This window comes from Gobio gobio (genome assembly GCF_949357685.1).
Source record: "Gobio gobio genome assembly, chromosome: 21".
Lineage (NCBI taxonomy): Eukaryota > Metazoa > Chordata > Actinopteri > Cypriniformes > Gobionidae > Gobio > Gobio gobio.
The window spans coordinates 28,235,056-28,247,981 of NC_137117.1; the positions used below are offsets into that span (position 1 = coordinate 28,235,056).

The window sequence follows — 12,926 nt, forward strand, 5'->3', positions numbered from 1 at the left end:
CAGTCTTTTTTTTATCATGCATGTCTTTTATTAATCTTGTGTGTAGGCTTCAAGGGGAAGTCAAAACCGAATCTTCTAAAGCAGGAGACCAGCAGTCTAGCCTGCAGTCTGAGGATCCTCTTTCGCATGTACTCCGACACACAGCTGCAAGACTCCTGGCTAGATATTCAGACACGCCTTTTGCAGTGAGTGCAGCCGTCTGCCTCATTCATTAATCACCAAGCTCAGCACAAAGACGGCGGGTTTTACACAATTCACCTGTGCTATGTGTTCAGATGCACCTATTATTTGAAGGAATTGCACTTGAGTTGATTGATTATTATTCTGTAATTATTTAAATTATATTGACATTATTAACAATTAGAAAGGATTAAATGGTACACTCATCACTATATTGCGTACAAATCAGATGTATGACTCTTGAAAAGAAAAAGTGGTAGGAACTGTTTTATGTAAAACACTGAGTCACATATGTGCTGTATAGGACAGTAATAATGTGTGTGTGTGTGTGTGTGTGTTTGATTTAGAGTATGTAGTGAAGCCCTGGCTTACTTCATCAGTCTTACCTCAGAGAGCCACCGGGAAGCCTGGACGAGCCTCCTGCTGCTGCTCCTCACCCGGACACTCAGACTGCCTGATGACAAAGTAATAACATGCATAAACAAACACACCCTCTCACTGAACCAGAACATTAGATGCAGGCCCCAAAATGAACTTTTCGCCTCGCGTGCCAGCAAATATTTTTTACCAGCTGTGAAACTTTTTTTTTTCTTTTCTCTCTCTCTCTGTTTTTTTATTAAAATAATCATTTAAATAAAATATTCAGCTATTTTGACTTGAAAATTTGTGATACAAACAAAGATGGACGCATAACACGTCCCCCCCACAAATTTTCTGTAAAAAGCAATCCAAACACAATTTGTTCTTGCCCATCGTCCATCATGTTTGTTTACTCTAAAGTCACGTTTGACTGCGAGAGATCAACGCCTAAACAAACAATTTTGTGAATATTTGTTAGATGTCTGTTCTGTGTGTGTGTGCTGAAAAAATATTGTCTTTGTACATAGTCCTGGCTGTGCAAATAGGATAAAAAACTGTGTATCGGACTGATCCACGTAGCACCAAAACACACTTGTAGCCAATCAGCAATACACCTGTATACAGTCATGATGGGGGAGGAGAGAGAGTGAGCAAGGGGACTGTAGAAAGACAGAGGAGATATTACCAAAGAGGAATTGGTCAGCGGTAGGGCTGGGCGATATAACGATAATCATCACAATATAATTTTCCTTGATGAAAGGATAACAAAAGTTTGATAAATGTACGATATAATTTTTATGCACCAAAAGCAGAACAAAACAGCATTACTCGTTTGAACCGCGCCACAAGGACCATTTATCCACTCGGCTCAAACAGCAGAGTGTGTTTACTCGCTGACTGATCTTGATCACGCGACCACTAAACAGCGCTGTGAGATCCAGTGAGAAGCGCTTGAATTCAGCGAAGAACACAAATGTGATTTAAAATAGTTTAAACCATATGAAACGGCACTGACAAACACAAGAAAGTCAAGTCAAGTCAACTTTATTTATATAGCGCTTTTCACAAAGTAGATTGTTTCAAAGCAGCTTTACAGTGTTAAACAGGAAAATAATGCAGCATAATTTTATTCAGCTGTATAGCCATTCTGGAAAAAACGCTGATGTCATCAGTTCATTTAAATTATCATATAGTGACAGTGTGGGCTTTAGATCAATAATTCGATCAGTAATTTAGTTTAAATGGTTAATTTAGTTTATAATTTAGATTTATTTCGATGTTTAGTTGAAAAATTTTGTGTCCTCAACTGAGCACGCCAAGCCAGAGGCAACAGTGGCAAGGAAACCAAAACCCCATCAGGTGACCTAATGGAGAAAAATAAACCTTGGGAGAAACCAGGCTCAGTCGGGGTGCCAGTTCTCCTCTGGCCAATTAACAAACAGCGTATGATTATTATTATTATTCTGGCAGCTTTACAGCTCAGAGGTCATAATAGATCAGAATATTCGAGGGACCGGGGGCAACATGCTGGAGACGGGTTTATTGAGGATGATGTTGATTAAATAATTATTAAAGTGCAATATTCGAATGATCGGAGGCAACACGCCGGAGACGGGTTTATTGAGATGCCGTGTCGATGAGGCAGTTGCAGGGGGAGTCTAATCACGGTCTCTGCAGACACTTCAGGGTCCTGTGTTGGTCTTCTCTGGGCGCAGGTCCACCACCACCAAGAAACACTAAGTGTATTTTTTAAATATATAAATAACACGAGTAATCATATTCATGGGAACAGTAACAGTAATAACAGTTAACATTTTGTGCTTTTGTTTATTATCATGTTTTAATTTTACTTTAAAATAGTAAGCAATCAGATGTTTTTAGGTTTAGAATGTATTTTACCCCTTTTTTGCTTATAATGTACAGCATGGCCTACATAGATACATTCACTACATTTGTTTTCATAGCCTTTGTTACTTATTGTTTGGTGGACAGAATTGGGCATTGATGTGGATTAATTTTGTTTAAAATAATGCTTTTTTTTTAATTAAAATAAATTAATGTATAATATACAGTTGCAAGAAAAAGATTGTGAACCACTTGCAGAATCCAGAACTTGCAGTGAATAATTTTAACTAAATAAGAGATCATACAAAATGCGTTATTTTTTATTTAGTGCTGTCTTGAATAAGATATTTTGTATAAAACATTTTTACATATAGTCCACAAGACAGAAAAATTGCTGAATTTATTAAAATGACCCCGTTCAAAAGTTTATGAACCATTGATTCTTAATACTGTGTGTTGTTACCTGGATGATCCACGGCTGGGGTTTTTTTTTATGGTTGTTCTTGTGTCCCTTGTTTGCCATTAAACTGCCCAATGTTCTTCAAAAAAAATCCTCCAGGTCCTGCAAATTCTTCAGTGGTCCAGCATCTTTTGCATATTTGAACCCTTTCCAGCAGTGACTGTATTATTGAACACAACGATTAAAAAAGGTTCAAACATTCACTGATGCTCCAAAAGGAAACGCGATGCATTAAGAGCCAGGGGGTACACACAGTATTAAGAATGAATGGTTCACAAACTTTTGAACGGGGTCATTTTAATGAATTCAGCTATTTATTTTTTGTCTTTTGGACTATATGTAAAAAAAAAAAAACAGCACTATTACTACTTATTATCTACTTATTCAGGACAGCACTAAATAAAAAATAACATCCTTTTGTGTTATCTCTTATTTAGTTAAAATTAAAATAAACCTGCAAGCAGTTCAAATACTTTTTTCTTACAACTGTATATTATACATTCAAATTAGAACTTGTTAAATATTGACATGTCCCATCTAAAAACGGATAGTAAAAATAGTGCCCTTATTAACCATACAGGTGGGCTGATAATTAACCCAATGGGTGTTATTTCCTGTTGGAAACGACAATGTTTTGGATATCTCTCTTATCCTTCAGGGGTCTGAGTTAAGGCTTTTATTACAGGAAGCACTCTGCAGAATCTCCAGCTTGTCAGTGTGATGACCTTTATATGTAAAAGAGACCTGTGCCATTACGCAGCCCTGGGGATCTTCCCTGTCCATAACTAAAATATACTTTTCCATTCATCACTGTTGATAACATCAGGCATTTCCCGTGGTGTTCCACTCCAGATTGAGACGCCACTAAAAGTTCTTTAGGGAAACCTCTAAATGAAAAGACTTGTGTTACGTTAAAAGTATCTTTCCATGAATGTCTAACACTGTCATTTCTCCCTCAGTTCAAGCCTCATGCCTCCTGCTACTACCACCATTTGTGTGAGATGATGCAGTTTGACCTCATTCCGGAGCTTCGTGCTGCTTTGCGGCGATTTTTCCTCCGCATCGGCTCCGTCTTCCACATCGCCGCTCCTGAATTAAACCGAGCGCAGCCTTCATCGTCATAAAGTAGATCAGGACTGGGCACACAGCTCTGAGATGAACTAGGAAAAACCGGGGCTGTAAAGTGGGTGGATGGATGGTCAGAGCGTATAAACCCTTCCTGTGATTTGAAGGACTGTACAGGAACAAAGAATGACTGTGTGTGACTGTCCAATTCTTTCCTCTGCCAGTCCTGACTCATCAGCCGTTGGTCGCTCCCTTATGAGAGAACAGCAGGGTGACGCTTCTGCTGTGTCATCCGTCTGTGTTGTTAGTCATATTTGTTTATTTTGACTTTTTTTCTGGATGGCTGCGACAATAATTTATTACCAGTACTGTTGAATATCTGGTTTTTGATCGTCTGTTGATTTTCATTTTGTTGGCTTTTGTCCTATCTGTTTATTTGTTGTCTGTTTTAAAGGCTGAACAAATATAGACATCTCAAAAACATACAAAATTAGATCTACCCCTGTTATGAAGATCTTGTAGGTGACACCCAGTGTGCAATGGGTTTATTTGAGCAGCGGCATATTTGTTACTGATCGGTCCCAAAATGCCCATTATCATTGTCCTTTTTTGAATCATCATACAATTAAACATCATCTCAGATTCAAATTCATTCAAGCAACCCCAGAGTTTTTTGCATTTAAAATGCTTTTCGTTTTGGGCAAAGGACATGAATTTGGTTTTGGTGTGTTCACACTAAAACCCAAATTGTGCTAAGAATGTAACGGTTGCTTTCAAAGCATTTGGTGTTTATTTCACATGTGTCTGTAATTACAATTGTTAATCCAGACCAGGCAGACACTACCATTCCTTACATGCCACACACACACACACACAATTCTCTTTTGGTTTCCTTTGTTTTTTTGTTTTTGAGAGGCTTGCTAATTCTGCATTCTGATTTTTGTTTCTTCATATTTATCATTGAAATCTTAAGACATCTAATGAATATTATTTTAGTGCACTAAAGTTGCTTTATTATTATTTTTTTTTAATCTTTATTTTTTGGAAATGCTGTTCGCTCTTAATTCGGAGTCGGACTGAATCGGCAAGTTTACACGATGGATGCCAGTCACTGATGTCATTATCAAAAAATGAATGAAGTAGGAGAAATACAGGAATACAAATTTACTGTATAATCCAGGTAAATAAACCCAAGCAGCAGCATATGGCTTAGTAGTGTATTACCAGTGTAGATTCAAATCCCATTTCATTTTCATTAAGGATGTATTTCATTCTTGAAGTGCATTGAAATATTTTCTGAAAAGCATTCCTTCCCCTTGCAACTATGGATGTCTACTTTACTTCACTTGAGACAGGGGAATATAAATATATATAGTATATGAATAAATACAATGTGTAAAGTTTTCATGTAAAATATACAGAATAATGTTCAACTCTATACATATTGTGATGTAATCTTAAAAGCATTTGGTGAAGTAATCAATAAAGTTTGAATTCTGAACCATTGAATATTCTCCTATATTTTGTTTCTTTTTCGACATTATATTTAATACCCCTGCTTGCTTTATATCTCGACAATACCAACATTTCCAATGAAGGATAAGTTTGATCTTAGTAAAGAGGAGATTTGTACTCATTTGAATTCGCCACATGATGTCGCTGTAACAGTTCGAGGCATAACGAGCGTTTTGGGGTAACAAAGGTTACCATAGTAATACTTCCACTCTTTGTTTAGTGAGCTCGCGCCGTTTACGGTTAATAATATATACATTCATAACGCCAGTTAATTGTGTTTATTAAAACATATGTAGTTATACTAAGAAAATTATTAGTACTTTATATCAGTCATTTAAACAAACATAATGTGTAAAAGTTGCGAGTTCGTTAAGATTTAGCCCAGTATTTAGTAGCAGTTACGCTGCATGGCGCGTCTCAACATTTTGTAACATATCTGCCAAAGAGTGTTGCTTTTCAAACGATTAAAAACTTTAATTAGCGTAGTATAATAGTAACTCCATAAACCAGCCTAGGCAGTCCACATATGATGTAGCTGCTGTAATAAATGAATAGGCCCTTGGTTTAAAGAGCAGCTCTCTGAAGGGGCGGAACTGAACTGAGCACTGAATGCGCTGCTGACAGCGGCTCTACAGCGACTGCACTCTGACCGAGGAGAAACACGCCGATATCGATCATGCGGGAGATCGGGAATTTGCCTTTCCAAATATCCGAGTAAGTACCAAGGGTATGTGATGCGGTTTGAGATGGGAGGTTGATCTGTATACTAGCAAATTATTCCGTGTTTCCCTGTACAGGCTGTCCATCTTCCATGACGCTAGCTACACGGCTAACTAGCCGAAGAGGGAAAGATTGACGTAACGTTAGTTGGCTTGGATTTTTTAGAGGAAATGCATTCTTGGCCAGCGAGAACCACACATTATATAGCGCTTGATATTAATTTGCTCTCTGGCTAGTGTTTTTGTGACTTTATTGCGTGCAGAAATGCAGTAAATGTCCTGCATTCATTCGTAAATGAAACATGAATGGGTGTTTAATTTTGCCTGCATGCGCAAGTCATTTATGCAAGTTATAAGAGGAAGATGACCGATAAAACATGTAGAAATGATGAAATAATCTACATCCAGACTGTGTTTCTTCTCAGCATAGACCGTGCGACATTTGGGAAGCCCTCGCTCTCGCGCTCTGCCTCTGATCAGCAGCAATGTTTGGCTAATAATTCTGTATTTGGTCCTTTTATGTCCGTGTTCTCGTGCTGGAGTGATTGTGTGCGAGCACTTCTCTGAAAGCGATACGTGCTGCGGTCGCTTGCCCAGCAGAACTGACTGGATGTTTCCGCTCGGCCTCTGTAATGGGCCCTCCATGGAGCCTTATTACGTAATGGCTGGTAGGCAGCGCTAGCGTCATGCATAGGTAATCATATATCCTATCACAGAGAGGGGAGGTCTGCTTTAAAGACAAATATCGAGCACTGTCTCGTTCTTTCCTCACATACAGTATTACTTTTGATCTGCCGCGGTTTGATATTGTCGCTATTGATATTGACTCAAAAGAGTTGTTTGCCATAATCTACGAGAACAGTAAGCAGATTGTGTTATGGTAAGATGAATGCTCTTTTACTCTGTGTTGTCATGACCGTAAACAATAAGCAGGATAACGTAAGATAAAGTAGAAAAATATGATAACGTTAGACTTTGTTTCTGTTCATTTCTAACCAGTTGGTCGATACAAACTTTGGTTCAGTAAATGCAGATCTGTAGAGAATGGTTCACTACTGTATTAGACTACTATGTTTTTGAAATGTTGTTTCTTGAGATTACTGATATAAAACACTGAATAGCGTTGTGTTCGTCTAGGTACGCGTGCACGCTCGCGGGTGCGCGTGTGCTGTATGTAGGAATTCTGTGTTTGTAAACACTGCGTGTCGTCTAATAGATGAATTCAGTCCTGGAAGTGTCCGCGGATCAATCCAGCGACATCAATATGTGCTACCACATCACTGGATATACATAATAGTTATATTACTACTATCACTGCTACTACTATATATTACAGTGTGCGTCATATTCGGACTAAGAATTAGTAATTTTTTGTTACGTACCAAACGATGCGAATTAATATATATGAATTCTATTTATAATATTATATTTGTCATTTTCCCGCGACAGACAGAGCTTTTGAAACGGCCATGTGTTGTGCTCCGTGCCTCGTTGTTGTCAGCACGTGTTTGGCTGATCCAGTTGTTTCCAGAGAACTCTCGCGCTCTTCCCACTAGCGAGCAGTACCGCGTGAACGCGCTCGTGATGCGTTCAAAAAGACGAAATCAGCAGAAATGATTCACTTAATCTGTTTATTGAATAATAGTTATTAAAAAAGTATATATTCTCATTAGAACTGTCTGTCTACTGCATCCATTCATCCAGATTTATTTGACTAAGATACTATATTATAATACATTTATGTAATTATAAATGATGGTATTCAGTTTAGTCTATCCTATCAAATACATTAAGGAGTAAATAGGTTATACATGAGTTGTCAGGACATTTTAAAAGGCGTTCCTAGTGAAAAATGTCATGATGTCACTTGGGTGTCTTTTGTCTGTGACTCTTGGCTGGTTCTTCTGGCTCCACAGTTATGGTCGGTTATAGATTTGTTTAAATGAGGGAATCATAATTCTAGCCACGCTTGGCTGTCCGTGCCCCCTGCTGTTTAAAATTCACTCATGTCAAGGTCAGTGTACATTTCGCCTTGTCTTGGACAAGGAGAGCGGGGCGATTGTCCATGTTTTTCATAGGAGGCAGGTGATGAGAGGCTACCATCTGTTCTTTTGATCAAGCCTCTCCATTAAGTAAGAGGGCAAAAAAAAAGCTGTTTATCTTCAATGCCCCTTAACCTCTTCCAAAGTTTCACCCTTACCCCCTCCTCTTGCTGTTTGTGAAAATGATTGCGTATTTACAGATCAATTCATTGCACTGTTGTCTTACCACAGGGTATGAGCCATTGCACCATCCCTGAGCGTCGGCAGAAGCCTGAGAAGGACGCAAGGGTGTGCACTGTGTTATAAGAACGAGCGAGTGGATATTCAGACATTTGAGAAGGACAAGCAACGACGTGAACTATGTCTTACTATAACCGAGAACTGGTGGTATTTTTTATTAAATATAAACTCTCGCAGAGGAATTACCCCTGCAACCACATTGGACTTACAGAAGACACAAATCGGACTGATGGGGCCGAAGAGAATGGCGAGGGGGCGGCAGGAACGACGACCCTCATTAACGGCTCCATGAACAGAACCCCTCCACGATCCCCCGCTTCATCCCCTCAGCATCAGACAAACGGGACTGGGGGTCTGGACGCGGTGAAGGAGGCGCTCCGCGATTCTGCCAACGAGTTTGAGCTGCGTTATTCCCGAGCGTTCAACGACCTCTCCTCACAGCTCCACATCACACCCGCCACGGCATACCAGAGCTTCGAGAGCGTGATGGATGAGGTGTTCCGCGACGGCGTCAACTGGGGACGCATCGTGGGGCTGTTTGCCTTCGGAGGGGCTCTGTGCGTCGAGTGTGTGGAGAAGGAGATGAGCCCATTAGTGGGACGCATTGCAGAATGGATGACCGTCTACCTGGACAACCACATTCAGCCCTGGATCCAGAGCCAAGGAGGATGGGTGAGTGGAAAATTACATTTCTCTCCTACCTTGTTAATGTTCTTCAGTTTAATCACAAACAGCCTTTCATTGGGTTCAAACCTCCCTTTGCCAACCTTGATGTAAAATAGTCCAAATGTAAAAGACTCAACTTTAAAGGGGTAGTATTCCCAAAAATGTACAATTCTGTCCAAATGTAAGATTTTGGGTAATCTTCGAAACACAAAAGAATTTAGGAGCTCCAAAGGCGTCATAAAATGAAGCATAAATAAAGTCTTGAGAAGAGATATGATTGCTATGATGATATTTGCGTATCATTTCAAGACCTCTGTAGCCATTTGTGACTCAAATACTTTAAAAGACTGTAATAGTCCAGGATAAGTGGATGTTATTGATGAAACGGTGTGTTTTGCATGGCCAAATATGCTGGCTCCCTTGGGTCCAGACGGGGGCTGTTTTTAGCGCCTGCCTTCTCTTGGGCCTGGGTGGGGACGCTCTAACTCGGTGGAGGGAAAAGGAATGGGAGATAAGATAGCAGAGCCACAACCTCTGGTCAGCTGATTATTGATCTCCATAGTCTCTTAATTTCCAAAATAAACCACAGAACAGAATGGAATCAAGAGCGTGTGGGAGATGAGCACATATGGTTGAGAATAGAGGGGGATGCTCTCTGTTTTTTTGTGTGTCTTTTTATTGTTTTCACTTTTTCTCCCCATGTTTTTTCCCCCTCGTCAGCTGTCCAGTAGATGAAAGGCAGGAATGAGAAGTCATGTGAAAACCCTTTGTGTTGGTTCTCTTCTTTATGTATGCTGGACGAGTGGCAGGTAATGGAGGGGTCCTGGCCAAGTCAGCCTTTTCTCTTTGTGATCAGGGCTGTGATGTGATTGGGTGGGTAGTGGGGGTGAGATATGGAAGTGGATTGTAAAGGTCATTTTTAACACGGCTGGTTTATTGGATGGTGCAGAGAAAAGACTCTCTGATTGTCAGGTTGGTTTTGTTAATGTTATTTATTCTACTGCAGACATTTGTTTTTTTCATTTGCCAATGTGTTGTTCTAAGTCGTGCATTTGTTTTTTTTTTTTCTTCTTCCTTTGACGTTCATTTTTGCTATCTTGTGATGTCTTGATTGCACAAATCTGGAACTGTGTAGAAAGCAAAAGTCATTATCTAAATACGTCAATACGTTATCTAAATTTGGATCTTGAATCTCTCATCATGTGATCACAGGAATGAGAACATTATGGCTCACAACAAACAGTCCTTAAAGATTGAGTATTTAAAAGGAGTAAACAGGTTTTCTGAGCTCTGCCATTGGTTGGATAAAGAAGGTCTAGAGTAGACCATTTTATCTATTTTATTAAGGGTTGTTTTTGGTCAGTTTTTTTTGTCAACTTCTAAAGTAAATGACAATTTCTGACAAATTATATTCAGTTAATATTTCATTACATTTTATGGACTAACTAACAGGTTATCTAATTTTTGTCTACAATAATATTTTAGTTGACAGGAAAGTGCATAAATAAACCAAATATTCAGACATTTTATTTATTAATTTAAACATCTCAACATTTGAAAACGTTGTTGTTAACCTAGATTTTTCTTCTTCAAAAACAGTACTGCACCGATAATATCTTTCATATGTTTGTCAGCCGTTTGTATTAATTACTAATTTAAATGTAATTGTCATGATAGGAATTTGTCTTGTCTTCGATTTGTTAACATTTTCATCAGTAATTTTTGTTAATGAGATTAATACTGTCCGGTTAGAAGATTTTGGCATTTTAGACGCCACCCAGTGGACTGTTTTGGATGAGGGAGGTGTCAGGCGATTTATTATGCCAAGTCGGAGAGTTGAATGGCACTACAATGGGCTAATGAATTAAGTTTTGAAGTTTCACATCCTGAGGTTTTGCACCCAGCTGCAGTTTGGGTTTGTCTCGAACAGAAATTATAAAAGCGTGCTCTTCATGTCACTTCCTCAATGAGGAAGGAAAATGAGGTCTGCGTGTCATACAAAAGGCAGACGTGCATGTGTTACATGAATGTAGGCCGCCTTTCTGCAGACTCCCACTCAACCCACTTCATCTCTGTCGCATTCTGCATCAATTTCAGTTTGGTTGTCCTTCGGATGCTCAATCTCAATCAGGCCAGTTTAGCTCATCTGTGCGCTGTGGCAATAGGGGGGGGACGCATAAACACACATGCACGCTCAATTTCACGGTCGAACAGGATCTCTCTCTAGTGAGCATTTTCCACGCATCGAGGCGTTGTGGTGGCGGGGGGTTCTCATGCTATTTATTTATCTCAGTTTCTGCTTTGTGGTGAGATTTAAAAGCAGCTGTCGCAAAACCAAAGCGCGCCCTTTGCAGTGGGACGTTCCCTTGGTGCGGGAAGAAGCTGGGAAAGCCCATTTCAAGTTTCACTCTCTCACTCACAAATTCTCGCATTCAAGATTTTTTTTGTGCATGCGTGTTTCTCCTCTCCCACATGCAGACACATTTTTAACCACCTTTTGGTCTCATTCTCTTTGCCTATGCAGTGGCTGGCAGCTGTATGATGCAGGTGTATCGCAGTATCTGCACGTCAGGCTGTGTTGATTACTGGGTCTCTCTCTTGCTCTGGATGGATCTGATGTTATACTGTAATAATGCCCAGAGGCGCGGCCGCATCATGTCTGTTTCCTCTTGTATGTTCGCCATGATGGTTTGGTGAGTGGTGGTAAAGATTGTCGAACAGAAATTTGCAATTGGGAATAAATTGAGTACAGTTGACAGATGCAGAAAGGACATGGAGGCATACGGATGATAATTGCAAGGAGCTCAGTTACTATTCCAGTTCGTTATACTACTAACCAAACACAAACTGTGTGTGTGTGTGTGTGTGTGTGTGTGTGTGTGTGTAACCAGTTGGTAACTACGCTGAAGTCTCACAGTTAGTTCACTGAACAAAATTATAAACTAGAGATGCACCGATTGATCGGCCTGGGATCGGAATTGGCCGATTTTCTGCATGATCGGTGATCGGCCGATCAGTCTCACATGTCTCCGATTTTAAGCCGATCGGTCTACATGCGGCTATTAGCAAGAGCGCGGCCACGCAGTTGACGTCACAGCCACGCTCGTGCTCACAGCCAAAGTGGACATTAATTATGCCATTTGTAAAACTTGTAAGGTTAATAAACCGCGGGGGAACCACCAGGAAAGTGCAAAACATGACATACCTAATTAGACACTTAAAACTCCATCACCCCGCGGAACATGCCCAGTTGGAAGAAGGTAGCAAAGGTAAAACGGCTAAAGCTGGCCAGAGCTCAGAGCCAGCCACAGGTCAGCAGCCTCTCCTATCTTTCCTTGGTATAAGCAGCGAAAAGACCAACGCAATTACAAAGAAATTATGGACTTCATGGCGCTGGATGATCAGCCGAACGCATAAACCATCACTTCATGAGAATTTACCGTTTCATTTGAGAGAACTTTCATATCATGAACACAGACACTCAAGGGCAACGGCAACCCGTCTTCACGGCAACCCGTCAAAATAAAAGTTTGGTTTAAAAAAAATTTAATTGACAGAATATATTAGGCTACTGTTGTAGCCTACAGTAGATTTCGTGCCGGCTCTATGTAAAAATAATATGTCTCTACTACTAATAATCATTATGCTTAAATGGTTGATTATTTTTCACTTGATCTTTTTTTTATTTACAATGTTTACTTTTAAACAGCATACAGCCTTTAAATGTTTATGTATTATTTACTTATGACTATCATCATAAATAATAAATTATTAAATGTATTAAGTTTTTTTAAATGGTAAAATTTTATATATATATAACATTTAGCTGTGGTA

At 39.6% G+C, this 12,926-nt stretch overlaps 2 protein-coding genes across 4 annotated transcripts in view; both read left to right on the forward strand.

Moving 5' to 3' along the window:
- Nucleotides 1-5,417, forward strand: part of arfgef2 (ADP-ribosylation factor guanine nucleotide-exchange factor 2 (brefeldin A-inhibited)) — a 42,464-nt gene extending 37,047 nt beyond the window's left edge. For both annotated transcript variants that reach the window (XM_079803086.1, XM_079803087.1), the window contains exons 37-39: nt 47-185; nt 528-645; nt 3,805-5,417. In XM_079803086.1, coding sequence (XP_079659212.1) covers nt 47-185; nt 528-645; nt 3,805-3,969 — 422 coding nt within the window. In that variant the 3' untranslated portion in view covers nt 3,970-5,417. The remainder of the gene's footprint in view (nt 1-46; nt 186-527; nt 646-3,804) is intronic.
- Nucleotides 5,418-6,006: 589 nt separating this feature from the next.
- The window catches only part of bcl2l1 (BCL2 like 1), a 32,100-nt gene continuing 25,180 nt past the window's right edge, over nt 6,007-12,926 (forward strand). The window contains exons 1-2 of one of the 2 annotated variants that reach the window (XM_079802383.1): nt 6,007-6,139; nt 8,418-9,098. In XM_079802383.1, the coding sequence (XP_079658509.1) occupies nt 8,547-9,098 (552 nt within the window). In that variant the 5' untranslated portion in view covers nt 6,007-6,139; nt 8,418-8,546. Of the gene's footprint in view, nt 6,140-6,308; nt 7,025-8,417; nt 9,099-12,926 lie in introns of those variants that run through there. The other variant, XM_079802384.1, reaches the window with a different exon arrangement.